Below are 25,467 nucleotides of genomic sequence, written 5' to 3' on the forward strand. Positions count from 1 at the left end.
TTAGCTAGATGACAGAAGTTGAGTGGCTAAAGCTTTACCTCTGCCTAAATCTCCCAGAATGCTGTGCGGTTTTGGATCAGAGTTTAGTGAATATTCTATAGACTGAATATTGAATATTCTATCAGATGTGTACAATAAAGGTTATTATTATTAGTAGTAGTAGTACAATATAATGGTAGTATACAATTTGAAGTTTAAAAACTCTGAAAATGTTGGACTAATTTTGTTTCTTTACATGACAGATTCATTATTCCACTTTCTAAGAAGGACTACGTTTGCTTACCTATTACCCTGGCGTTACTTATTCTGTTTTACTGATCGTATCAATGTAATGGCTTTTCTTTTCTTTTTTCATCAACATGCACATGTACTCTGTGGGTTCATGTGTATTAAGAGCATCTAAAGCAGACGTGGTTCATGCCCTCCATCAGAGTGGGCCACCATGTAAGTCTGACCTGAGATCAATATGCAATCTAACCACCCCTGGGGCATGGCAGCCTCTGATACGTACAACAGCAGAGCGGGAGCCCTGCATCTGTCAATACAAAGTCTTAACAGGACAAACAGAGCACTTTATATAACTAGCCTTGTGGTTGTTGGGACCTGTGGCAGAGTGAGCTCAGGGGACCGACATAAACCCTTCCGCCGCGTCCTGTTATGGTAATGACCAGAGGCTATTTCCAGCGGTCTTTAGACAGGAAATCCCAGTTGTCCTTATATGACACATGTAAAGATAAACTGTGTCCCGCTCAAGGACGAGCAGAGGCCTGGCTTCTGTTTGACTTACATGTTGGTGTTCGCCGTGGAAGTGAGCCACTCTCCGGCGAGCCCGATGATGTCCAAACCAGACGATAACTGATTGAAGAACCGTGGGTGGCCTGAACAAATAAACAGAAACAGGCTGCATTAGCAGGCTGCATCAGGTTTCATATACAGAGCGATCAACTAAACTGGGATTATGTAATGCACTAGAAACAATCTGATTCTGATTTGAGTGGAAAAAACAAAAACTGAATAAACAGAAGAGCTATGGTGCTCAAACAATGTTTTTCTTTCTATGGTCACCCATGACAACAACAGATCAAACATGAGCATCTAGTATCTGATATTTGCCCTTGTGACAGCTGTATGACAGCTGTTTAAACTGCAAGGTGGTGCTCACACACAGCCAACACTCAGCCAAGGATGCAAGCTCTCTACACAGGTTACATAATGAAGAGATGCATACTAAGTATCACGGAAAAAATAGCTGGTATATCTGCTGTTGGTGCTATCAGAAGAAATGGGCTGCTTTCCGTTTCAGCACCGTGGAGAGCTCCACTTCAGCCCACACACACGCACGCATGCACACACACTAAAATCCTCCTGGCAGTGCTTTAAAACAAAGACAAACATAGAGGCTGAACTGAACAAGCATGGGGTAAAACCCAGGGGACAGTTTGAGCTCTGTCGTTTTAGCAGCTTGAAACAGCCCACGTCAGGATCGCCCTCAGGCTACACTCAGTTTAATAAGTCATGGGGGGAAACAGGAGGGGATGTCAAATGAATAGCAAGGGGAAACGCATAAGTTAGTAGTTATCTTAATAGACTATATGTGTGAAAATAAAAACCTCTTTGTTTTTCTGACGCTTAATTTAAAAGTAAGTATTGATTCAAAAATTTTATTATACATTTTAAAACCTTCAGCCTAAATAAAATGTAGCCAAATTCCACTGCTAAACCAGTAATATTTTGGTCAACAGTTTAGCTATTTGAAGTCATTTTCCTATGCAACCGTGTAAAATTAAATGCTAGTATTGCGTAAAATCAATTTTTTTTTTTAGCTTTATGTCATGTTATAAAGTGATTCTTTCATGCTTGTTTGAGAAATACTTTAATCTCCCATGGCAACCATTCAGCTGCGCAAGAACGCCCTCAAAAACGAAGCTCCACCTTGGAGCAGCAGTTTCCAAGCTTCTGCTACACACGGCAACCCTCCCACGCAACTCCCCTGCTCAGCTCCTTCAGACTAGCCAGGAGCAATTAGCAAACACCTTGTGTCTGCGCATAAATTGAACACATTATACGAACTACTTCTCACCTGTCCGGATGCCGTATTTCAGCGTGTCCCTGCAGTCCACCAGGATCTGCTCCAGTGACTCCGGCTGGTCAGACAGCTCCAGGTTGAAACCCTCCATGCCCTCCAGCAGCTGGTGAGGATGGTGGAAGTCCAGTACCTTGGTGGAGCGGTCAAAGGTTTTCTTGATGTAGTTTGTAAGGATTTCAACAACCTCCAGCAAAAACTGTATGGTGGGCTCCTCTCCATTTTTGGCTGGCAGAAGGTCTAAGAAGTAGAAGGGGAGAGTTGGTGGGAATAAAGCTTAGCGGTGAATTTAAAACCAGTCCTTGTTTAAAATTCAAACATATTTAAACATGACCAAATTCAATTTGATCGTTCGTTTATTTATACCTTGTGTCTCAATGTCAGCTGGACTCAAACAGCGTAAAGACGACTACAGGCTTATTTGACAACTGCACTTCAGAAATGTTTCTGAACTAAACTCTAAAAGGACAAACTGACTTGTTTTAACTCGGTGGTAAAAGTGATTATTCTGGTAATTTTTCTTTTTCTCCTTTAGAAACCAAGCGACCAATGAGCATTGGATTAAAGGTGGAAATCTTCTGGAAGCTTATTTTTAGTCTATAATAAAAGTTTCCTTGCAGCCAAGTTGCCATACAATAATGTAAAATGCTGAACTTTGAATTTATGATGGTGTTAGACAAAATGGCTGTTTCATTGCATTAAATTAATCTCAATGCTTAGATTAAAATGTAAAATACTCAAACTTAAGCTTTGAGTAGTTATAAGAACTTTTGAGTTTTTTATGAAATAGTTTTCAAGCTGGATGCCACTTAAACCCAAAGGCCTTAAATTACTTCTTGAGTATTCATAAAAAACTCAACAAGTTGCAAACTATATTTCATAAAAACTGTAATTAGTGTAGAATAACTGTCGGGATTTGACCTGTACAGGTCATATAGTTTACAAATCAAGCCTCATTTAAAGTTATAGTATGAAGAGTCTTAAAATCTAAATAGGATAAAAGTTTCACAAATTGTATTTTATGAAATTTGTCATTGATGCAGAATAAATCTGTCCAGGTTTTAGTTTTTCTGGCTGGATCCCATTTTAGGTGGCGGACAAGCCAAGCACCTTAAAACCGTTCTCCTTTTCAGGTTTTAACAAACTGAATAAAAAGGCTTCATAAACTACATTTTATACAATTTCTAAATAATTTGTCCCAGGTCATTTCCAGGTTTGACCTATCTGCTGCCATTTTCTGGTATATCCTGTCTGAGGTGAAGAAAAACCTAAAAATCTGTAAATCACATCAAAAATAAAGCGTACACAAATAAAAAGAATATATTTTGTTGAATCTTTCATAGGTTAAAATTTGACCTGTCTATTGAGTGTGGTTTTTCAATCATTTATTGTGCTTTCATAATAGTCAAAATCAGGCTTGACTATTGTTTTATATAGACTTTGAAACAGTGGTACTCCAGATGGTGTCGAGGTGAAATAGCCCTTTAATCAAGTCCCACACAAAACACAAAATTGGGAGCAAATTGAAGCGTGGTAAATAGTCTACCAGGTGAAAACAAGCAATAACATTAATTAATTTGACTTAATAGCTATATAATTGTGTTTCTTGGGGGGGGGGAGAAAATGAAGTAAAAACAGATATAAATTCACAAACTTAATGAATTTAGCGAACACCTGGACCCACAGTTAGATGAAAAGATAAGAGCGACAGGCCAGCGAAAGAAAAACCACAAGGAAGCGCTTTTGGGAACACTTTTGTAGTTTTATATTACCGAAGGCAACAAAGCAAAGTCTTAGGCCCGCCATTGTGAAACTACAACAGGTGTAAAGGTCTTACCTCGGGCGAACAGGTTGGAGAAGTCTGTCTCTGTGCGGCGGTAGCGCGAGTCTCTGTCACTGTTGTCGCACGAGAGCAGGTTCTTCTGGCCCGCGAGCCTCCCTCTCTCTTCCAGGCTGTTGTTCTTCTGCAGGAAGCCTAAAGTGTTGCACGATGAAGAGAATGCGTTATCTCCCAGCACCTCCATTGCATTCAGAAAAAAAAAAAGGTTTATGAAAACAGAAAAAAATAAATAAAAATAAATATAAATAATACAAATGAGTTTATGCCACAAAATCTGAGACGATGAATGTCCGAAAAAAAGCTGTTTCAGCTTCATATGATCTGAACCATGTGAAATGCTAATTGGTGTGGGCAGGTCAACCTTAAATAGGCCAGCGGCACGCGCCAATGTTAGGACTGGAGGACCGGGAAAAGGAGGGGGGGTCCCCACCCAGTGACATCACAGTCAGTCCCTGCCAGCAGGGAGCAACAACAGGCCGACTCAGTACAACCACACGGCAGCCCGAGGCGATGTTCCACGCAGCCGCTAAATACAAACCCAATGGTTAATGACGGATGAACAGAGTCCCGAGGCAATCTTCCTCCGCGCGCCCAAGGGGAGGCCTATTTTACGTTCAGCCACTTAATCAGGCGGCTCCTAACTAAATAGCTTTCTGCAGATAAATGCGTAAAAACATAGAAGTCCCGTTCACGCCTGCTCGAAACCCTTTTATCTGAAGCCGACTTAAAATCTATCTTTGTGACATTGTAAGCGTTCTCACTCCATCTGCCCTCAAAGCACGACTTCATCAAAGTCGAAATGATAAATTAAAATTAAAGAAGACAAGAAAAAAAAAGATCACTGGCTTGTCGCACTTCCTGGGGCCTTTCATCGATTTCTGGTGAGACAAACAGGTCAATAACATTCCGTCTGATTACCTTCATCTCCATTTTGTAAATCTACATCATTAATGGATTTTACAAGTCAAAAACAAACCGCAGATGCTTTTTTTTTTTTTTTTATAATCCCACTTTCATCAAAATGAGACGAAAATGTTTTTATTTAATTCTAGGGTTTTTCCCGTTGTTTTTTTCTTTCTCCCTCCTCGACATGTCGAAAGGGCTTTTCTTCTCAGTGTTGATAAGGAAAGGAGACGGTGGTCAGGGGGCGGGCTGTGGGGGGTATCACCACGGCACCTTAGAGGCTAATGCCCGCTGACCTTTGGGAGATGGAAACGCAAAGTGACAGTGGTGGTTCGGCCTGTATGAGCAGCTCAGCTCTAAACAATGGCCTACATTTCAGAAGGCCTCAAAGTGGGTTAAAAAAAAGAGAAAAAGAAAAAAGAAACTGCAGTAATGACCGGTTTCGAATAAATAAATTGCACAATAATACAAGTATTTTTCGCAAATGAAATGTCAGACAGAAGAGACAAAAAAAAAAAAAAACTTGTCCTCCTGATATATGGCTCACAAGGTGATGAAATCGTGACAGGAAATGATTGATGGGCTCGAACCAGAACTTACCGCAAATCTTCATCCCCAGTTTCCGAGTGCATCCGTGCATCCACGCATACTCGTAGGCTAAAACAGAATGAACGTTTTTGAGTTTTGTTTGGGTGTGTGTGTGTGTGTGTCTTTGTGTGTTGTTGTGCAGGCAGTGGCGCAACTACACATTATTCATGTGGATGCGAAAACATAAATCGGCGCCCCCCACTCCACCTCCCCCCAGGCCCCCCGGCGACGACGATAACTGAAGAGTAAAACTTGCCACATTTACCTCGTCAAGTGCGCGAGGTGAAAAAGCGTAAGGCGCGCTGAAGTGTATGGGAAAACATAATCGGCGTGCCGCCCCCTCCAGACGGGGTTTTGACGCCCCCCTCTGGTGCTGCGCCCCTATGCGTTGCATGCGCTGCATACCCACTTTTTGCGCCACTGTGTGCAGGCCGTGCAGAGGCGGATGACGATGGAGCACACACTGAGCACAGCGTGAAGCGACGGCTCTCGGACAGGTACGGTGGGTCATATTTCACCCCCTTTTTTTAAAAAAATAAAAAAATCTTAATACACAGAATTGGTTGGCCTTTCTTTTGCCCTCTAATTATATCCTCTGTGCCATAACCCCTTTGTATTTCAGAGAGAGTAGTTTTAAAACATTTCCGATTTGGTTTCAATCAATAGGGACCGAGGGGCTCATCCACGCCGGCTCGAAACCCAGCCAAGGGGCGGGCTGGAATTAACACCCGTGAAATGAGCCCACGGACGAGAAATTAATTGAGTGCAACAAAGGATATGTGACTGGAACGGGCTGGAAATGGGCGTGATTTTAGGTAGCCTGTGGCAAGCTAGAAATAGAAAGCTAAACCTTGCATCTCATACACTGTAAAAATGAATTTAGGAGGAAATTAAATATGAACCAATTAAACTACTTATAGTTGTAATCAAGAGTTACGTAAACTGAATGTTTCAAAATTTTATAATTGTAACAGCATTTGTCGTTTTATCTTTGTGAACGTCCTGATTAAACATTTAAATTAGAATTAAATTGCAGATATTGGTTAACGCCAGTTATTCTTATTTGTTGTGTGTGGCGTCCAGCAAAGGATGCTGTATGTATAGTGTAAAAAAAATCTACATAAACTTAATTAAAATTAAGAACTGTCAATTGGCTTGTGCTACAAGAATTCAAGTTAGCGTTTACCGCTAATGCTAATGTCAGAAATACTGACAAGTGAAGTTTCTTACACCTACAATGTGTTGGAATTGAAACAACAAATTGGTCAAATAATTTAAAAACGCATTTTTTTTCTGAATAATTTTTAACAATTAATTTATGCCCTATAAAAATACATTTCTGAGTTAAATATTAACCATTAAAATTATAAAATGTTAGTAAGCATTTTAACTTGTAAATACAGTATAACATTCAATAACTGTTAGATTTTACATTAGTAAAAGTTAAGAAATGTGAAATGACTTGAAATTGCGAATGTTTCTGTGGTGAAACATACATTTCATGTCCAGTTTTAGCCTGCTTAGCAACTGTGCTAATGCTAATGCTAAACCTGTTATCAAGTGGCGCTTTTTAACCATGAGTCAATGCTGTTCAATGTCAGGGAACAGCACGTCTTAGCTGTGGTTGCCATGGAAAGGTTTACAAATCACCATTGTATTCTCTTTTTATCGTGATTAGGAACAGAAATGATGCTAACGTTAAACTTGCTAATTAGATTCTTTTGAGTTAGCACACCTTAAGAGTTAGCTGGAATTTAACTTGCTTATGTCTTTTAACTGTTGAACCTACATAATTTCTACTCAGAAATATTTTGTAAAACAATTCCCAAACAAGTTGCTACGTCAGCTTTATAGCATTAATGCTAACTTTTTTTCCCTTTTTGACAGTATTGTCAAAATTTCAGAGCTTCTTAACCCTGAGGCTCTCATTAGCACATCTTAATTATGTGGTAACATGTGAAACAAATTCTTATGCTTTTCTTTCTTTTAAACCAGAAACACAACTGAGTGTTCAAATCTAGCTGTACGTTTGTCAAATAAATAATTTTTTAAAACAATATAAAATTATTTCATTATAAGCTGGAAAAAATACATAATTTCTACTCATAGATATTCGGCAAAAAATGTCCCCCCAAAGAATTAAAACTCTTTTTACACTACAAAATCTTTTATTTAGGAAATTCTAACAGCTTGTTTTATTAGTGCGCAGAAGTCAAGCCGGCTTTATGCAGCTGCAGCCTGAGGGAAGCGACAAGCGTAAGCGCACCGGCTGCAAAGTCATGGCATAGGCCTACATAAAGCACCTGATGAGAAATTCTGTAAAACAAAACAAAACAGAGCAACAAAAAATGTGTTTTTATGTGCTAAAGCAATCTCACGTATCACGACACAAACACCCACGGACAGACACAAGCCGCCAGGCGTGAGATGGAGCATAGCAAAGAGATAATGGCAACATCCAGCAGCAGCAGACAAAACAAACATTTTAGTAGATTTTTTTCTTTCTTTTTTTTTTTTTCCTTCAGTGCGTCTTTGTGGGGCTACAAATTCACCTTGGGAATAAATCCGGGAGTTTGAGACACGTCCACTTGACACGTAAAGGCCATAAATATATATAACTCTCAGTCCAAAATGTTTCGTTTAAGAAAAACAAAAGGAGAAAATGTCATATGTGCTGCTTCACTGACCCCCGAACTGGCCGTTTCTCTCTGCTGACTGGCTGAGTTGAGGAGGACAACACCCTGTTATTATTATTATTTTATTTTTTCCCTCCGCCTTGCGGTGCAGATGGCCGCTCAAACGTGTTCTAATAGAGTCGATTTTGTGCACGCGGCGCAGACGGAAAATATGACTAATTAACCCCCAGGTTAATGTATAGCCGCCTCTGGAACATTGGATGAAAAACAACTAGCCAATAAAAAGATATCAGCTTTTACTGAGGGAAAAAAAAATACATATATATTTCGGTTTTATCATGAAATATTAAAAAGTCAGAAGTAAATGTGAACGAATAAGACTCCATCCAAAAATAGAAAAAAAAAAAAAGCAAAAATGAAGCTGTAAATTATTCGAAAGATAAGACGAATATTATCATGTGTTTTCTATAGGGATACATGCCATTCAGATGGCTTTAATGGTGCGTTATTTCAGCCTTGTCTGCTGCCCGGCGCGCACTGCTGATCCGCCAGACAGCGACAGGCTGGTGTAATGGCTCTGTTTTTAACCGGGATGATTAACGACGGAGCCCACACAGCAAATGGCCCGGGCGAGACTGCTTTTATCAGAGGTTGAGGGGAGTGGAAAGAGAGAGAGAGAGAGAGAGAGAGAGAGAGAGAGAGAGAGAGAGAGAGAGAGAGAGAGAGAGAGAGAGAGAGAGAGAGAGAGAGAGAGAGAAAGGGAGGGAAGGAGAAAGTGATCCAGACAGATGTGGGGGTTGGACTGGGTTCAGAAGTGCCTTTTAGCAAGGCACCATCGGCCTTGTCATTGAGCTGCTATATTTTCGAGGGTAACTCCAGAAAGAGGACACGGAGGCAACATCGCTTTTTGTCGTTAGCCGGATGATCGGTGTGAGGACCTACTTCCAGACGGGGGTCTTAAATTAGCCGCGTTGGGGTCCTGCTCCTCCCCGGTGGCTCTGGGTTCGGACGTCGCCATCGCTTCTCCCTTATCTGGAGTCCAAAGCTGGGGGATAATTCACCTGCAAACAGAACGGTGGGGGGCGGTGAAAGAGGCTGCGGGGTCCGAAAACATAAAATCCAGAATAAGCGGTATATCCATGGTGAGATCTGATGGAAAAAGAAAACAAAAAGTATATCTATATTTCCAAAGACCAAGCCCGGTGTGGGCATTGATCAAGACGCGCAGTGTGAAGAGAATTGCGCACGACGTAAACAGAGCAGGTGCACATCAAAATGCAGATATTTGAGATAAGGCGATTCCTACATGGATATTTTAAAAATATTTAAACGACCAAATTGTTGCACCCTAATTTGCAACAATTTCCCCCATACATAATGTACATAATGAGAATGATTGACAGGAATAAACTTGACACCTCTATCATTCAATGAAGGAGCCTCTTTTATCCCCCTTAAGTTTTTCCCCCTCTTAGATATTATTAATTAGACAAAATAAATAAAATGAAATAAATATTTGCCCTTTATTCTCGAGCATCCACAGCCGTCGCACCAGTTGATATTCCCGAAGGAGAACAAGGACATAGAAAACATTTAGACTAATTTTTCCTCTATTAAGAATCTATTTGATCAGTAAAATATTGCAGTCTAAAAAAATGAATCGATGCCATAAAAGTATGAGGGGAAAAAAAACCACGATTCGTTCTGTCATTCCTCTAGGATTTCAAATATCAAAAGTAATTGAGTATTTTCATTTAAAACTGCATTATTATTATTATTATTATTTTTTTTTATGAAACCAGCTCCGGGTTTATGATGCAGAGAAGGATCAACCTGTTATCTGTCTGGGGTTTCGCATCTATCTGACGCCTGTCAATAAATACGAAGGACAGAAAGGAAGGGTGAACGGATCTTACCGGCACAGGTTATCGGCTCCACGCACTAACTAAATGATAATGCGCGACAAGAAGCAGTCCATTGACGGAGGAAGCGCACTGAAAGAATCCAATCCAGCTGTGAGCGTGGGCTGACCCCCCTCCACCGGTTCCTCTCTCAAGAATATCTTTTATTCGTTATTTATATCGGAGGCTGAGGCTGCCCATTGGTCCCTCCACGCAGGCAGTGAGTCACGGCGCTGCCTCCCCGTGACGACTAATGAAGCCTGCCGGAGTCCACTGACAGCGGAGAGGCACTACAAGAAGCCAGACAAGACTTGGGCGCGAGCGAGAGTGGGTGGGTGGGTGGGTGGGGGCGTGAGAGGGGGCAAAATGTGAAATTACATGTAACAGTGACGTGTTGTTCCTTCAGGCACGTGCGTGTCTCCAGGTGTGGGTTAGGTGGGTGGGGTAATGATCTCCTAAAACGCTTTCTGACTTGATTCCTCAGCGGCTGACCTTGAGGAGACACATTTTTTTTAGACTCTTCTTGGTTTTAATTCACTCACTGTCGGGTTAAGATTATATGTTTTTTACAAATCAGCTGCAGACAAAGACTACAGGCAGGTTTAAACAGTGCAGAGATCTACTTGCCAGTGTGCACTTGGACTTAAAGTCAGTAACTGATGGCCACCCATTGTCCTTTTTTGTAAGGAGGAGGATTTATGGTTCTATCAATTATATCACCATGTCTGATGATGTTCTCCGTCTGAAATGCTGAGTCAGTTTTTCACACTTTGCAAACGGTTCCACCTTTGTTTCATGTGTCACATGATATTTTTTCTAAAAGTCAGGACGTTTTTTTGGTGTGTGAATGGGTGTGTGGCATTCAGGAGCAACATGAACTGATTTCACCCACTAACATGTAAGTTTCAGATGGGAAAGCTCATAATACCTCTTGGGATCCAATGTGAGTTCAAAGTAAACGAACATGGCGGACTGGGAAGAAGCAATGGCGATAGTGTCCAACATCCATTGGACTTTCTGGTTGCAGTTGTTTGGTCTTCTGTGTATCTTTGATTCCTTTCCATGTTTCCATCCCGATAAGCGAGGCGTCCTTAAGATTTTTGGAAAAGGGGAAATCGGGGTGACAGTCATCAAGAATCTCCGACAGTAAATCTTGTGTGAACTAGCCATTAGGCTCGCAGAGTTTTAGATATGACTTTGGGTTCTTGTGGTACCTCCTGGATGATTCATGGATGCACTTTTAGGATAATTTTGGTCGGCCGACAGCTTTTGGAAGGTTCTCCCCACAGTTGATTGTTTCATCATTTGTTCAAATTGGCTCTGATTTTGTTTAGCTGGAGTCCTAAACCCTTAGAAATGGCGTTATAACCCTTTACATACGGATGAATCTCAATGACTTTGTTTCTCAGCTGTTCTTCAGTTTCTGTAAATCAGAACACAATGTGTTAGCTTTAGTGATCGGATCTGATTTGGATTTTTGTGTGAACCTTCTAACAGGACACCTATTGCCATGCTCTTCACAAATACGACCTTTGTGTAAAAACAGCGAGAAGAAAGCATTGTTGAAAGGAAGAGATAAAAAAAAAATCCTTTAAAGGTTATCGCTAGTGGTTGTAAATGGAGCAGCGGGTTATTCTGAAAGCATCAACTCTGGGGGACAGGTACACCAAGCAGACTGTCAGATTGCGGGATTTATCTGTCTGTACTCTAATGCCATTGTGTTTACCTCAATCTTCTGGTACAATAATTGTACCTTTTTGCATTTTCACCAACGGAAAGAGGTTAAATAAAGGTGCATTTCAAATAATCTCTCTTCAGTGTTGAATAATGCAGTTCAGGTTTGATCAGCCTACATGTTTTAGATTTGGAACTCACTTGAGTTCAAGTTTGTTGAAGATACAAACAATAAAATAGCCCTTGAAGCTTGGTGAATGTAAATGCCCCCCCTGACAGACTGATACCCTGGGTGGTGAGCCATATCGCCCATCTCAATACCGCCATCGGGTGTTTTATACATTCACCTCTGCTCGTGTCATATTGTTTAATCTCCACCCTGATTTATTAAAGTGCCACACAGACAAAAACCTTCAGATAACAAAGCAAACCCCCTCTAGTGGGTCCGATATGTACTTTGTGTTTTTCCCATCCCTCTGTTCTGCTCACCATATCCTTTTGATGTTGTGCACATTTTGTTGTCTAACAGGAGCTTCCCAGAAACTCTTTTCATTTCTTTTTCTTTGAACCAATCCAGCAGCATCAGTACTGGGCCACATACGTAATTAAAAACAGGTTTGAACTTGTTTGCCTGCTTTGCATGCTGTGGCTGTTCACCTAAAACTTGAGCATAGAAGACAAAAATTTCCTTTGTGACAAAAATTTCCGTTGTGCTGAGAAATTTGATGCCGCCAATTCTCCTGTCACTTGTCATCAAACCACAGCAGATACAAAGAACCCAAAGTTTGTTTGACCAGCTGCCGTCAAACCTTAGAAACTCCAAACATCAGGTTGGCTGCTAGTCTCCAAATGTTTCTTTCCATGGAGAATTGATCTCAACTTTATCTTGACTTTAGTATTTAAATAAAAACTATTTACATTATGAAATTGATGCAATTCAAATTTTGCACTTCAGCAGGGTTTGTGTTATACGTTCTAATTTTAATGAAGTACATACATTTTTCCTGATATTTGTTGTGTTCTTGAAACGGCTGAAATTCTACACATTCCATTCTGGGGCAGTCTGCAGGAAAAATTTCTCACGTGAACATCTTCAACGGTTATAGTTATTGTGCACTTGTCACTTGTCCGATAGCCGCACAGTGACATTTCTTAACTATTTATCTTGTCTCCAGGTAGATGAGACGTTTTTAGCTTGCAGGAAGGTTTTTGTTTGTTCGTTTCGTAGACATGCACACAGAGAAAGCCGGAGACAGAGCAGCTAGATTCTGTTTTACAGATGACAGATGACCCCCGGTATACACCGGGGGTCATGGACCCCAACCACAAGTAGCTAAAATCCTCAAATACTTGAGACCCCCTCTAAAAACACTTACACTTATAAGTGCCTATTTTAATCATTCAAGCACCAAATATACCTTAATATGTATCAGTAAGCACAGTCGAAACTGTCTTAGCACTACCGCAAAAGCTAGCATCTTCCTTATCGCTGCCATTGACAGTACAGAAAAACAAGTGGCGGCCATTGACTGGCTGTTTGTCAGTGCCAGCCAATAGCTGGTCAAATATCACTGTATTAGTGACTTTAGTATATAAAACTTAAACTTTTTTTTTTAAGTGGATATAAAGTGTACCTATTAATACTGTGCAAACTTATGATTTAAATCATTTTTTGTGAAGTGTTAATAATACCCAACACCAGTTTCATTTTTAATGCACTTCATTAATCAACTGATTAAAATGTCATGGCTACTGTTGTTATAATCAAAGGGAATATTTCATCACCTTCCTAAAATAATGGCCTAAATCAGTTCGCCCTCCCCCCAAAAAAATGATTGGCAAAAATTGACTTAGACCATTATTTTAGGAAGGTGATGAGTTTTATTCTATTTTTCAATGATTAAAAGTAGTTAGGATTGCTTGATTCACACTAACAAAGTATTACAAGTGTTTGACAAAGCCGTGAAGAGTAAAATGTACAGCTTTTCCATTGCTTCATCTTTGTGTGTGTGTGTGTGTGTGTGTGTGTGTGTGTGTGTGTGTGTGTGTGTGTGTGTGTGTGTGTGTGTGTGTGTGTGTGTGTGTGTGTGTGTGTGTGTGTGTGTGGTGTTTTGTGTATGATTATAATTGTGTACAAACCCTGATGAACATCATTTACAAATACTTGTACGACCAGTTACTTCAAGTATTTTAGTTTAGGGTTTGTTTGCTTTTTGTTCTAGTTTATCCCTTCTGTTAGTTTAGTTTCTCATTTTAGGCCTTCAGTTTATTTTGTTATATTTGGTAATTATTTTTGTCATTATTTATGTTCTACTTGGTTCTTTTGTCATCTCTACTGCATCCTCTGTATATCTACCTCTTAGACTCATGACCTACAGGCTTTAAAGAGGGTGTACTTCATTTAGCTACAACATCATATGTGACTTTATTTACCTTAACTTGTAACCTTAAACATGTTTTCCTAGCCCACCTCTCATTAATCCAACTTGCTCAGTTGCCTGTGACACTTAGGAAGTAAAACACTACACATATAAGCCACTTAAGGCATAAAAGGCAGTGTTTGTAACATTTTAAGCTTCAGTGTCCGGCAGTTTCACAGCTTCTCTCAAACTGTTTCTGTCCACCCTCGGTGGCAGCCATAATTCATCCAATAAGTAGCTGTAACTGCTACATTAGCCGCGCACACTTCGAAATGACTCGCCTCAGTCTCAAATCAGCATGCAGCGAGAGAGAGAGAGGGAGAGAGAGTTTGTGGAAGAAGTTGTGTGGCTGTAATAGGTTATGGTTTTCTTGGCACTTGGCTGTATTATTTCATGCTTGTCTTGGGATCTCGAGAAGACACCGACTGTTAGATTGACGGGCTAAAAGAGTGAGCCATCTCTTAGATGGTAATTTAGCACATGACTGACAGGATTGTTTACTTATCCCTCATAATTTGAAGCACCGTCAAGGCAAGAGTTGAGGTTGGCTGAGGACGGTTAAGTGTGTTTGCCATCTCCTAGTCTCTCGTCCAAGTACTTTCAAACCCGCAGAAACTCGCCCCAATTAGGCAGTGCGGTGAAGTTTCTCGGATGGTGAAAGCTCCCTCGAGCTCTGACTCGCCGCTGAATCCACGACGCGTGCATGACTTTATTCATTTGTGTGTGGGATTTTGTGATTATAGAAGTGGGGAAGTAAAAAATATAAAATCACTATAAACTGTTAAAAGTTGCTCTTGTTGCTGCAATTCTAGAAGAGTTTGGGATTCACTACGTTTGTGTTTTAAATACATTTGTTTTTCAACACAACTTACGTAAATGTACTGGCAGTATTATGTAAGATGAAGTTTTGAGCATTACATAAAGTTATGGTAAATGGACTGAACTTATCCAATCATTTTTGACCACTCAAAGCACTTTACACTAGAGTCACATTTACCCATTTGTCACCCATTTGTACACTGATATGCAGCTCGGTAGGCAATTTGGGGTTGGGTGCCTTGCCTAGGGGCACATCAACACGTGGCAGGAGGAAGCTGGAATTGAACCTACAACCTTCCGATCGCAAGACGACTACTCTACTCACACAGCCATAGTCGCCCCCAGAATGTTATGATGCAATTCCCTCTTCAAAAACACACCTGGAATGTTACTTTGATTCTTTCACACATGTTTGATCCTTTTATTGCCCCTGGCAACCATTCAGCTGTGCAAAACACCTGGGTGGACCTAGTCCTGCCTTCGAGGGTGAAGCTCCTCCTGTGAGCTGCCGTCTACAAGCTCCTGACTCACAGAGCGGCTCTCCCACACTCAGCTCCTTCACACTGGTCAACAGCATTTAGCAAAAACCTGCTGGAGCTGCACATCAGGAGCATTGCAAGCTACTTCTCAGCGCAACGCTGGTTATAACGTCACTAAAGGCTGAATAGAAGAGTGGCGTTACGATAACTTCCTGAAGGCAGAGTTTCAGAAAGAGCAGGAGCTTCTTAAAGAGACAGAGGACCCAGTTCAAAGCATTGAATCATGAAGTAGTTTCTTTTCATTCCTATTGCTTGATTGTGCTATAAAATGGTACTATGTGCCTGGAAAATACATGATACTGCCCCTTTATATAACTTCATATTGTCATCTGCTCATCATCAAGCCCACTGGAAAAATGTTACTCTCTATTGTTTTGATTCATTTCATAAACCTAAATTATTTGCTTAGATCATCCAGTAATTTAACCTTCACAGTTGGGGTGGAGAAAACAGATTATTGTGCTGAAAACTTTCCCTCTCATCATCAATTTGACACTGTAAGAATCAATGCAGTAGCTCGCCTGCTATGCATGAATGGAGATTTTTCTATGCCTCTTAAAACTTTTGGACTTAAAGCAAAATTGTGTTCACCATGCAAGAAAGTGAGTTTACTGATTTGTTTCCAAAGGTAAAACATTGTGCTTGTGCTGACAATGCTGAGGAAATAACACACAATAAGCTAACTCTTATATTTTCTGCAAAACATCTAGATGTACACATGTTCACACACAGAGGTTGTTCATCTGTTAAGGTAAATGTATTTTGTTGACAGTAAGACCACACCTCAAAGGGTTTCTAATACTTTTTTGAAGTGGATTCAGAGCCATAATATAAGCCCTAAAATGTTCAGAAACCAGGTCTGAACTGTAGCTAAATTAGCAGACAGTCGGACTGAAACATCTGCACAAAGTCGAGAGAAATGCAGTTCCAGATCACTGACCAATGTCCAAGAGACTTTCTGGGCTTCAGCACAGAAATAGTGTTTCACCAGACTTAAAATGGCAATAAATAAGTAAATAAGCAAAAGTTTGATTTTATCATTTTGGTGCTAGTTATGAAACATGCTGATGACATATATTTAAAAGCAGAGGAGGTTTTATCGATTGGATCAAGGATAGGTTTGTTTTTACAGAAGTCATCAGACATCTCTTTGGGAGCGGAGCTGTCGAGACGTAAGCTGTTGCAGTCAATCCAACTGACTATAGTGTCATCCGTAAATTTTAAACATCTGGTTTATTTGCCAATACAATCTCAATCATTTGTACAAAAGGAAAACATGGGGTGCCCAACGCTGCTGGACATCGGTCTAGACCAGGGGTGGGCAATCCTGGTTCTCAAGGGCCGGTGTCCTGCCACTCTTAGATGTCTCCCTGGTCCAACACATTTGAATCCGACAGCTGAATCACCTCCTAAGTGCAGTCAAGTTCTCCAGAGTCCTGCTAACGACCTCATTATTTGACTGAAGCGTGTTGAAGTTGAGACACATCTAAAAGTTGCAGGAAACCGGCCCGCGAGGCCTGGAGTTGCTCACCCCTGGTCTAGACTCTAGGCCAAAGGTTCTGGTCAAAAATCCAGTTGCACTTTGATTTCTTCCTGCCCATTCCAATGACTTTTGGGATAATGTTAAAAGCAGAAGAAAAGTCACACAGACAAAATTTGTGCGTGCAATTTTCCTTGTACAGTTTGAGGATGTTATGAAAGCAAAGTGAAACAGTACCCTCAACACACCTGTTTTTCCTGTGCCCTAAATGAAAGGGATTCAGTGACACGGTAGACAGATAGTTGGCAACCTCTTACTTGAAAGCTTTTGTAACGATAGAACTGGAATTTCATGTTGGATGTTACCAAATCAAAATTCAGAAAATGGAGAAGCAGCACATGTCAATGGTTCTCTGTCGCCTGCTTTGGTTTGCATTGAGAGTCTGCTCAAAGAGCCAGACATGCATCTCCAAGCATAACATGCACAGCAGACTTTCCAGTCAAAGCAGATCAGGATTGGTTTTAAGAAAGATTCGAAGCATTAGAGGCAGGTGGACTGATCCAAAATATCAATAATAATGAGGTGTCAGTTTCGGATCAAAACTAGCGTGGTAAATTCTGTATTTTAGTTTCAGATTCCCTTCAGTGGAGAGATATCCTTTCTCCATAGGTTCTTGAGGTTGAAGAAGAATCAGTGAGTTGAATTCATGAATTCCATTTATTAATACCAAAATGCAGCTGGTCCATTGTTCAAGCTGTCCTTATGGGCCAGGAGAGCAAAATGGCATCAAACAATAGTTTATAATTCCCTTTGTTAGCCTCTATCTAAGCTAAACCTTAAAGAAAGTGTTCCCTAGTGTGTCACTTCCTTTAGCCTTAGCATGTGCTCTGTGTGAGTGCATGTATGTATATACGAGCATGCAAATAGCTAAAAGAGATAGAGGAAAACACAGAATTGTTTATTCTCAGCGCGCTTAATATTTGGTTTCATTTTTGTATTGTAGTTTCTCAACTCTCAAAACAAGATTTTTGTTTAAATTTTCACTCAAATGGTGATTTATTTTTTTTGCTTTGTTTGCTTTTTATTAAAGTAATTCGTAGACACCTATAACCTTTCTCCAAATTCTGTAATAACTTTGAACAAACTAATTCCAACACCTTAAGTGTCAAAGGTGTGACGATGTATCAAACTTAAATAAATAAAATGTGTTGGTATCGGCGATACAGTCTCTGTTTACTCGGTATCGGTTATGCCGTATCGCACACCTCTACTGAACAGACTGAACTGTGGTTCATTTCAAAAGATGTAATCAAAAAATAACAAAAATGTGAAATAAAATAAATAAACAGAAAACATGATAAACTGTCTCCTTGTTTTAAGACCACCAGCTGATTGACACATGCCAAGAGAACCACTGCGACAGTAGACGTCGTCGAAATTCACCCAGACACGCCGCCACCACTTCATCATCAGGCAGACACAGCCACACCTGCCGTGGAAGGTTGATGGGAAATTATATCCCACCCAGACCACATGATAACAGAATCATTTCACACTCCACCGATCCTCCGCACGGCTCTCTTCGAGTGCCAGCGCGTGCGTCCGTTATCGTGGAGGCAGACGGTGCGCGGGCGCGCGCGCGTGCCGTGTGCCTGGAAAGACTGCGCTCCTCACAAAATTTCCATTTGTATGAGCCCTGGGGCCACGCTGCCAGAGAGCGACAGCAGAAAGACACGCTACGTCCCCTTAGGACATCGACGACGTAAAAGCCGTGTCCTCCCGCGAAGGAGCTCCCGCTGAACATACCTTCCTTGCTTTGGTTTCACTATCAAAGACCTGCTAATAAAAATAAAAAAAAACACATCACCCTCTTGTAATCACTTCCTATGCGGTGCATGTAAGTACGACGCATTCAGGGCCCATGTTTCACAGTGTTTGGGAAGCATCTGTGCGGGTCCGTCAGTGTGATGCGGTGTATGACGGATCCACATCCTCATGCCTCACAACCTCCGGCAGAAGAAAGGCTAATAATAAATGCAAATTACAATCAGAGGAGCACGCCGGAGCTGAAGAGGATAATTGCTCCATTATGGTGCTGCATGCAGGTGGATGTGCACATCTTGTATAATGGAGAAGGGGAAAAAAAGAGAGAGAAAGAGAGGGAAAAATGGGGGTTTAAAATCCCAAAAGGTGACGTCATAATCAGAGTACATAACTGATGGATAACTGAGACTAAATATTGGTTCACTTGTTGGAAATATTCCCCTTTTCCAAGAGGGAGGGACATGCAGGGCCAGTCACTGGTGATATAACCATGACTCACGAATTAGCACAAAGAAAGACCCAGATCTCTGACCGCTGCTGATTGTGACCAGTGCACAAAGAACACCGAAACCAATACATGTTTACACCAGGTATACTGTGTGTATGCTTGACCAGACAATACTGGATGTATTATTTTTTTCTTCCAGGAAATGATCACTGTGATCTGGTGTGGATGTCAGGTACAGCAGCTCACAACATTGGGAAAAATGTCATGCAAAAACAAAATGAGTCAGAGTTAGTAACTTATTGCATTTACTTGATTAACTTTTTGGAAAATATGTAGTTTTAGGAGCATTTTTACTACGCTGTACTTTTTACTTTTACTTGAGTGATGTCATGAAGTATGGCTACTCTTACTAGTGTGGATCCAATGGCTCCACCAGCTTGCAATGTAATTTATTTTCGATAAAAACTTGTTTCCCCTGTCTGATGCCGCTTTATTCTTACAAACACCTCTGTATTTAAAATATTTTTTAAAAGTAGGATGTTCTAGCATACATCTACACCTTTTCATTTTAAGCGGGTAGGATATTCAGATGAAGGAAAGTGATCTTCTTGTGGTTTTGTCATGTAATTGTTCCAATGCTATGCCAAGCTTAACTCCTAAGCTTCCACTTCAGTTCCGTCACTCAAACAATGTTATCCAATGTATTTAATATTAACACAATCTGCTATAGTTTTCGTATAAACATGACGGTGGCAGTTTTGGACGCGTAGTGCTGACAGGTAGACATAGCTATCTATCTATGCTGCGGTTGGAAAATCTGACGAGGTAGCACAGATAGTCAGATAGATAGTCAGAACACATCCTTATCTTTCAAACAGGAGTTTTTCTGTAAATCTAGGACATCATTCCTCCTCTGTGTCTCCTCTGAATTATGGGGTTCCCCTGGGGTCGATATTAGTGCCTGTTCTTTTTGCCTTGTACCTGCTGCCTCTGGGTTGTATTTTCAAAAAGCACAAAGTCTCTTTTCATCTTTGCAGAGGACATTCAAATCTATCTACCTATAGTTACAAATGACAGCTGGTCTGCTGTACCGATGTTACAGGATTGTCTTCAGGATGTACAGGCATGGTTAAGAGCAAATCTGAACCTAAATAAGGAAAAAACTGAGATTTTAGTGTTTGGTCAATGCGATGCTGCTTGGACACGAAAGCATGGTTGGTCCCCTGTCTTCCTTTTGTCATCCGTTCGTGAAAAATCTGGGTGTGACTGTTGATCCTATGCTTAAATTTGATAAAACAGATTAGTTCTGTTATCAAAGCCAGTTTCTTCCAGCCGAGGACCCTTGCTAAGATAAAATGTTATCTTCCTCTAAAAAATTTCTGGATTCTCTCTACCCACTGTGAATAACTTCACTGAATGAAAAACAAACTTGTTCTAACCAAAGATTCAGACACACACTTGAAGTTTTTGTTAAAGTTTGGTGAGTTTTATATTGAAAGAAACGGATTAGGAAAAATGCTTCATTTGCCTTATTTTGTAATTTTGTGAACTAACAAAATGACTAGTTTACAAAATAACAAGTGAATTATATTAGATCATTTTCATATTTAAAAATATTTGATTTTTAAATATGAAACTATTGGTGTTTTGATTAGCCGAGTAGTTAATTCAAAGTCAATTTATCCAAATACCTGTGTTTCTTTGCATTCTCCTCTCATAAATTCTTTACGTTTTTATAACAGTTTGATTTCATTTTGCGTTCCTCGAATCACTAATCTTGTCTTTCTACATCTGGCCATCCTGCCCTATCGTCCATTAAATAACTTTTTTTCCATAGATGTTGTCTTTCGCTCTTCGGTTTTTCGCTCTCCGTGTCCATTCTCCTTCATTCTGACGTTGGGGTCGGCCCCTAAACGACACATCCGTTTATGGCTCCAGTAAATCACTCCCTTGTTTGTGTCACTTGTTATGTGAGCCAAAGGCTTTTAACAACTGATATTTATATTATTACAGATGCTTTACTTGTAATAAGAAATCTATTTGTGAGGACGACTCCAGCCTCTGGGTGTTTCTCAGTGTGTATGTCATCATTATCTCAGGACTTCCTGAATGCCGCTTTGACTTGCTGTTTCCATTTCGCTGCTGCCCAAATCGCCGATAGAGTCGGCCCATCTGTCTCTCTTTTGGCCCCATTCATCATCCCTCACTCATCATCTCCGTGTTTCTTCATTTTCTCTCCTCTCTCAATCTTTGTCTCTCCTTCTCACACATCACCCATCTTTCTGGGAAACTGCTTTCCCTCCTTTTCCTTCCGCTCTCCATCCATCTGCCTCACTCTCAGCCTTCCCCTGGCTTTATTTTCGGCCCCTCATCTCCAGCCTGTTACCCCGCCCCCTCCCCGGCCTTCCACCCTCCAAAGCAGAAGATGTTTCAGTGGATGAGCCCATCATGTGTGCAGTCAGCCAGCTCTCAACTTTGCAGAGCGCGAGGAGGGGGGATAGGATAGTTATTTGAAATATGGGACTTTTCGTTACGTTTACAACTTTTTCTCGCTCCAGATGATCAGTTTGATTTGAGAAGTCTCAAATTAAACAGGATAAATGCAGCTTTTCACGAGATGCTCTGAAGTTGAACCTGCAGCAGCTTTGAAAAGGACGAAATTTAAAGGCTATTAACCTCGAAGAACATACGTGGTCACAATATCCGATAGGGTGGACGCTTCATTAAGCAGGCCTAATGTTAGCGTTACATAAATGTGTGCTTTATGAAGCGTCCGCCGCGCTGTGCCACCTGCGCAAGCTGCAGCGATCCCAACCTTACCAGCTCCACACTTTGAAAAGTGCAGAACTGAAAATATACACATATATTCAAGTCTGTGTAAATACTGTCCAAATTTTACTAAGCATGTTTAATTATCCTTAAAGGGTTTTTTAAATCAAAAAACTATTTCAGATCACACTCAGGACCTTGTTGCTACAAGGCGACAGCACTACCAGCACTTTAAAAATGTTACGATCTGTGTTTTCTGTATAGTCATCTTGGGATTTTCTGTTTTTAGTCCTGTTTCCCTGAGTCTGTGTTGTCCTGTCAGCCCTTGATTGTTCCCAGGTGTGTCTCGTCCCCTTGATTACCCCCATGTGTATTTAAGTCCACCTGTTGTCTCTGTCTCTTGTCAGATTCTTGTCACACGTCTATCGTTGAAGCTCTCCAGTTGTACTGTGAAGTCCTGGTTTGCTTAGCTCTTGTTTCAGTCTAGTTGCTACCGGTTATTAGCTGCGTGCTATTGTTCCTGCCGCGCTGCCTGACTGGACTGTTAGGAGCTACATCCTTCATTAAATTCATAATAATCATCTTTACCTGGGTCTCAGCGTTCATGCTCACCACCACCAACCACACCCCATGACAAAAACTGTTATGAGAATCGTTTTGGTTTATTTGTGGGTAACATATTTGTTTTTAAATGGGAGCTGGATAGATATTTGTTGAAATTCTCAGGCAGAGGACATCGGAACCTGGCAGACAGGGTTTAAAGTCAGCTGACTCCAACACAAATAATACCCTCTTCTAAAAAAGATATTGCCCCTTTTTTGTAGATTATCTCTTCTTAAGCTAAATGGCAACAAAAACAAGAATGATTAATATGACGGAAGGTGAAAGAGTCTAAATATTTGTGGGAAAATGCATTCAAGAAAGGTGTTGAGGCTCTACAAGGGAGGGTTGGTGTCACATTAAACCCCAAATTCCCCACATTGTAGAGCAAATTGCAAAAAAATTTGTACTGTTCTTAGTGTAACCATGAAAACCATTTCAGTGGGCCAACCATGTTGGGTATTTTCCATTTTATCAGCTTACCACCCTCGCCATTGCCTTACTCCGGAATTCTCATCTCCATTTTCTCTCAGTCACTTGGATTCCTTCCAGTAGATTTTTGAACCCGGGCTAATCAGCGAACAGAAAGACAAGTCGTGAACGACGTCAATTTTCTATGCTTTTCTTAGAATTTTAGTCTGTTTGTATGAAGCCGCTCAGTCCGTGTCAGCAACTCTTTCAAATACTGACTCAACATTAACAGTCGCCCTGCTCGGCTCCGCGCTTCTCTCTTCGCAGTGGACGGTTGTTTACAGTGCAGGCAATTTTCCGTTAGCAGTTAGGTAAAATTTAAGACTTCAAAGTCCACAGCTCCAGGAAACAAGCGTGGAGGGGAAACTTGTATGCAGTGCAACCAGGAAAGTGGCCTTACTACAAACTTTAGTGATACAGCTACTGGTCTATAGGTTTTGAAAACATCCTTATATGTTGACTGGTTGACTTTGCATAATTGGTGTGTTTCCCACTGACGGTGGAAATTTGTTAGCTCCCTCCTTTTCTGACTGCATTGTGAAATATTTGAACAGCTGAAAAAATGTAGGTTAGGCACAGTTTGATCTCACTGTCTGTGATGAAGCAACAAACAGGAAGGACAAGATTGATGACTCTGGAGGAAAAGGAACTGTTTGCCAAAGTGGAAGAAGCCAAAAGCCTGACACAGCTTGCAAAGCACTTTAACTGTCTTGAGGGCTAAACTAGAGGTTTTAAATTACATAGTGAATTATGTGACATTTGAAGAATGTTTTTGTTCGTGCCCTGTCTTATCCCACACGTGTTTCTGTTTCTGTTGTGTCGTTAGTATGGAAAAAATGCAACCCCACTGAACTCTTTGTACCTTGAGGGACTATCTTGTCATGGTATATCTATGCTTGTCAAATTCTCAATTTACAAAAATAGTGAAGTTTCTGAACTTCTACCATCAGTTTAAGGTCTTGCTATAGAGGAGGAAACACAAACAGGGATGTCATTACAACAGGATAAAGGGGATAGAACTTTGCGTACAAAATACTTGCCAGATGCTTAGTTGTTCTTTATAGTCAGTTTCACTATACTTGTATCACAGTGGACAACACTGATTAATTTCAAAGCAACTTTTACGTTCTCACGTTAAAACCAGGAAGATAAAGCACATCGCCCCACTTCTAGAGCCCTTACACTCATTAAATCATCAAACTAAGTTGCTGCCTCACCTCTCTGCTTTCGGGTCCGAACCTACAACCGCAAATCACGACAGTCTGGCATTTTTAGTTTCCGCACCTCCTGTTTTCAGTCGTAGATTGTTGGTCCGCTTTTCTCGTCCTGTTTCGGCAAGTTTGTTTTTTTTATTGACTCCCTTGTAACCAACTACCTTCTAAACATGAAAATAAAGTTTATCCTTCTCTCTATTAGAACGGTTGGAACAACCGTACAGGACTCGGACTTTAGGTATTTTGAAGCTGGATCGACAGAAGTAAACGGGCCTGCATTTAGTTCCTGTCACGTAAAGCAGATGGGGGTTGCTAATGAGTTTGATAACGCCATTTGACAACATTTAGTCTGATATTTTTTTTACCGTGTAAAGCACTGTGCACTGCTATAATTTGTTATACAAAATAAACTTCACTTGACTTTGCGAATTTACTCCCTTCGTTCGTCCGTCCTCGTTCTCTCTGCTCCCCCCGCCGCCCGACCATCCGGTGGCTCCGAACCGAGGCCGTGTGACCGTCGGGCCAACCTTCAAGCGTCACGAAGGAGAGAGGCCAGTCCCGCGCCGAGGAAACGGGAGAGATTATCAAGATTTATTCCCCGCAGGCGCTTCGGTGGCACCGGTATGATTATGATGCCATAACACAAGGCGCCATAAAGAAAATACTGTCAGCTAAATGAAGAGCGGAGCGCTGAAATGTGTTCACCGTGGCGTAATCAATCACCGCTGTCAGCCGCGCGGCCCTCCGTCAAAGAGAGCCGTCACTGTCAGACGCTTCTTACGTTTCTGGGTGTTTTTTTTTTCTTCTCCCCCATCAATGAGCATGTGGTGACTGGGAATCTGGGTCATTTTCCTTCATTTCTCAGGTGGCCACGAGTCTCCCACTTACATTACCTTGTGTCCACCCTGATAAGAGGTGAGTACATGCCGACTGAGATCGCACACACACACATACACACACACACACGTCCCCTCTCTAATATTTCACAAGGAGGAAGAAAGGGATTCATGAATCATCCTGATAGAAGCAGAATGGAGAGAGACATCCCTCCGTTTTCTCCACACACACACACACACACACATACTGTAGGAGATTTATGGTACAAGGCTTTAATGGCGCCCTCACACACCTTTTTCTCTCTGTGTGCCTCTCCCCTGTGTCACATAGTCACACAAACACACACCGATCAGTCATTAACCTCCTCTCTCCACCTTTCTCTTCTCCTCCTCTCCATCTTTCCCTCTATCTGCTGTCAATC

At 41.1% G+C, this 25,467-nt stretch overlaps 1 protein-coding gene across 4 annotated transcripts in view; it reads right to left on the reverse strand.

Moving 5' to 3' along the window:
• LOC103478943 (glutamate decarboxylase 1-like) overlaps positions 1-25,467 on the reverse strand; it is a 41,610-nt gene that overhangs the window by 10,811 nt on the left and 5,332 nt on the right. Inside the window, exons 1-6 of one of the 4 annotated variants that reach the window (XM_008433095.3) lie at positions 9,967-10,240; positions 8,993-9,111; positions 5,427-5,483; positions 3,921-4,058; positions 2,081-2,323; positions 788-878 (exon numbers count right to left, since the gene is read on the reverse strand). In XM_008433095.3, the coding sequence (XP_008431317.1) occupies positions 788-878; positions 2,081-2,323; positions 3,921-4,058; positions 5,427-5,483; positions 8,993-9,068 (605 nt within the window). In that variant the 5' untranslated portion in view covers positions 9,069-9,111; positions 9,967-10,240. Of the gene's footprint in view, positions 1-787; positions 879-2,080; positions 2,324-3,920; positions 4,059-5,426; positions 5,484-8,992; positions 9,200-9,966; positions 10,241-25,467 lie in introns of those variants that run through there. The other 3 variants (XM_081598097.1, XM_008433096.3, XM_008433097.3) reach the window with 3 other exon arrangements.

The sequence above is a fragment of the Poecilia reticulata genome, chromosome 17 (genome assembly GCF_904066995.2).
Source record: "Poecilia reticulata chromosome 17, P_reticulata-male-v2, whole genome shotgun sequence".
NCBI lineage: Eukaryota > Metazoa > Chordata > Actinopteri > Cyprinodontiformes > Poeciliidae > Poecilia > Poecilia reticulata.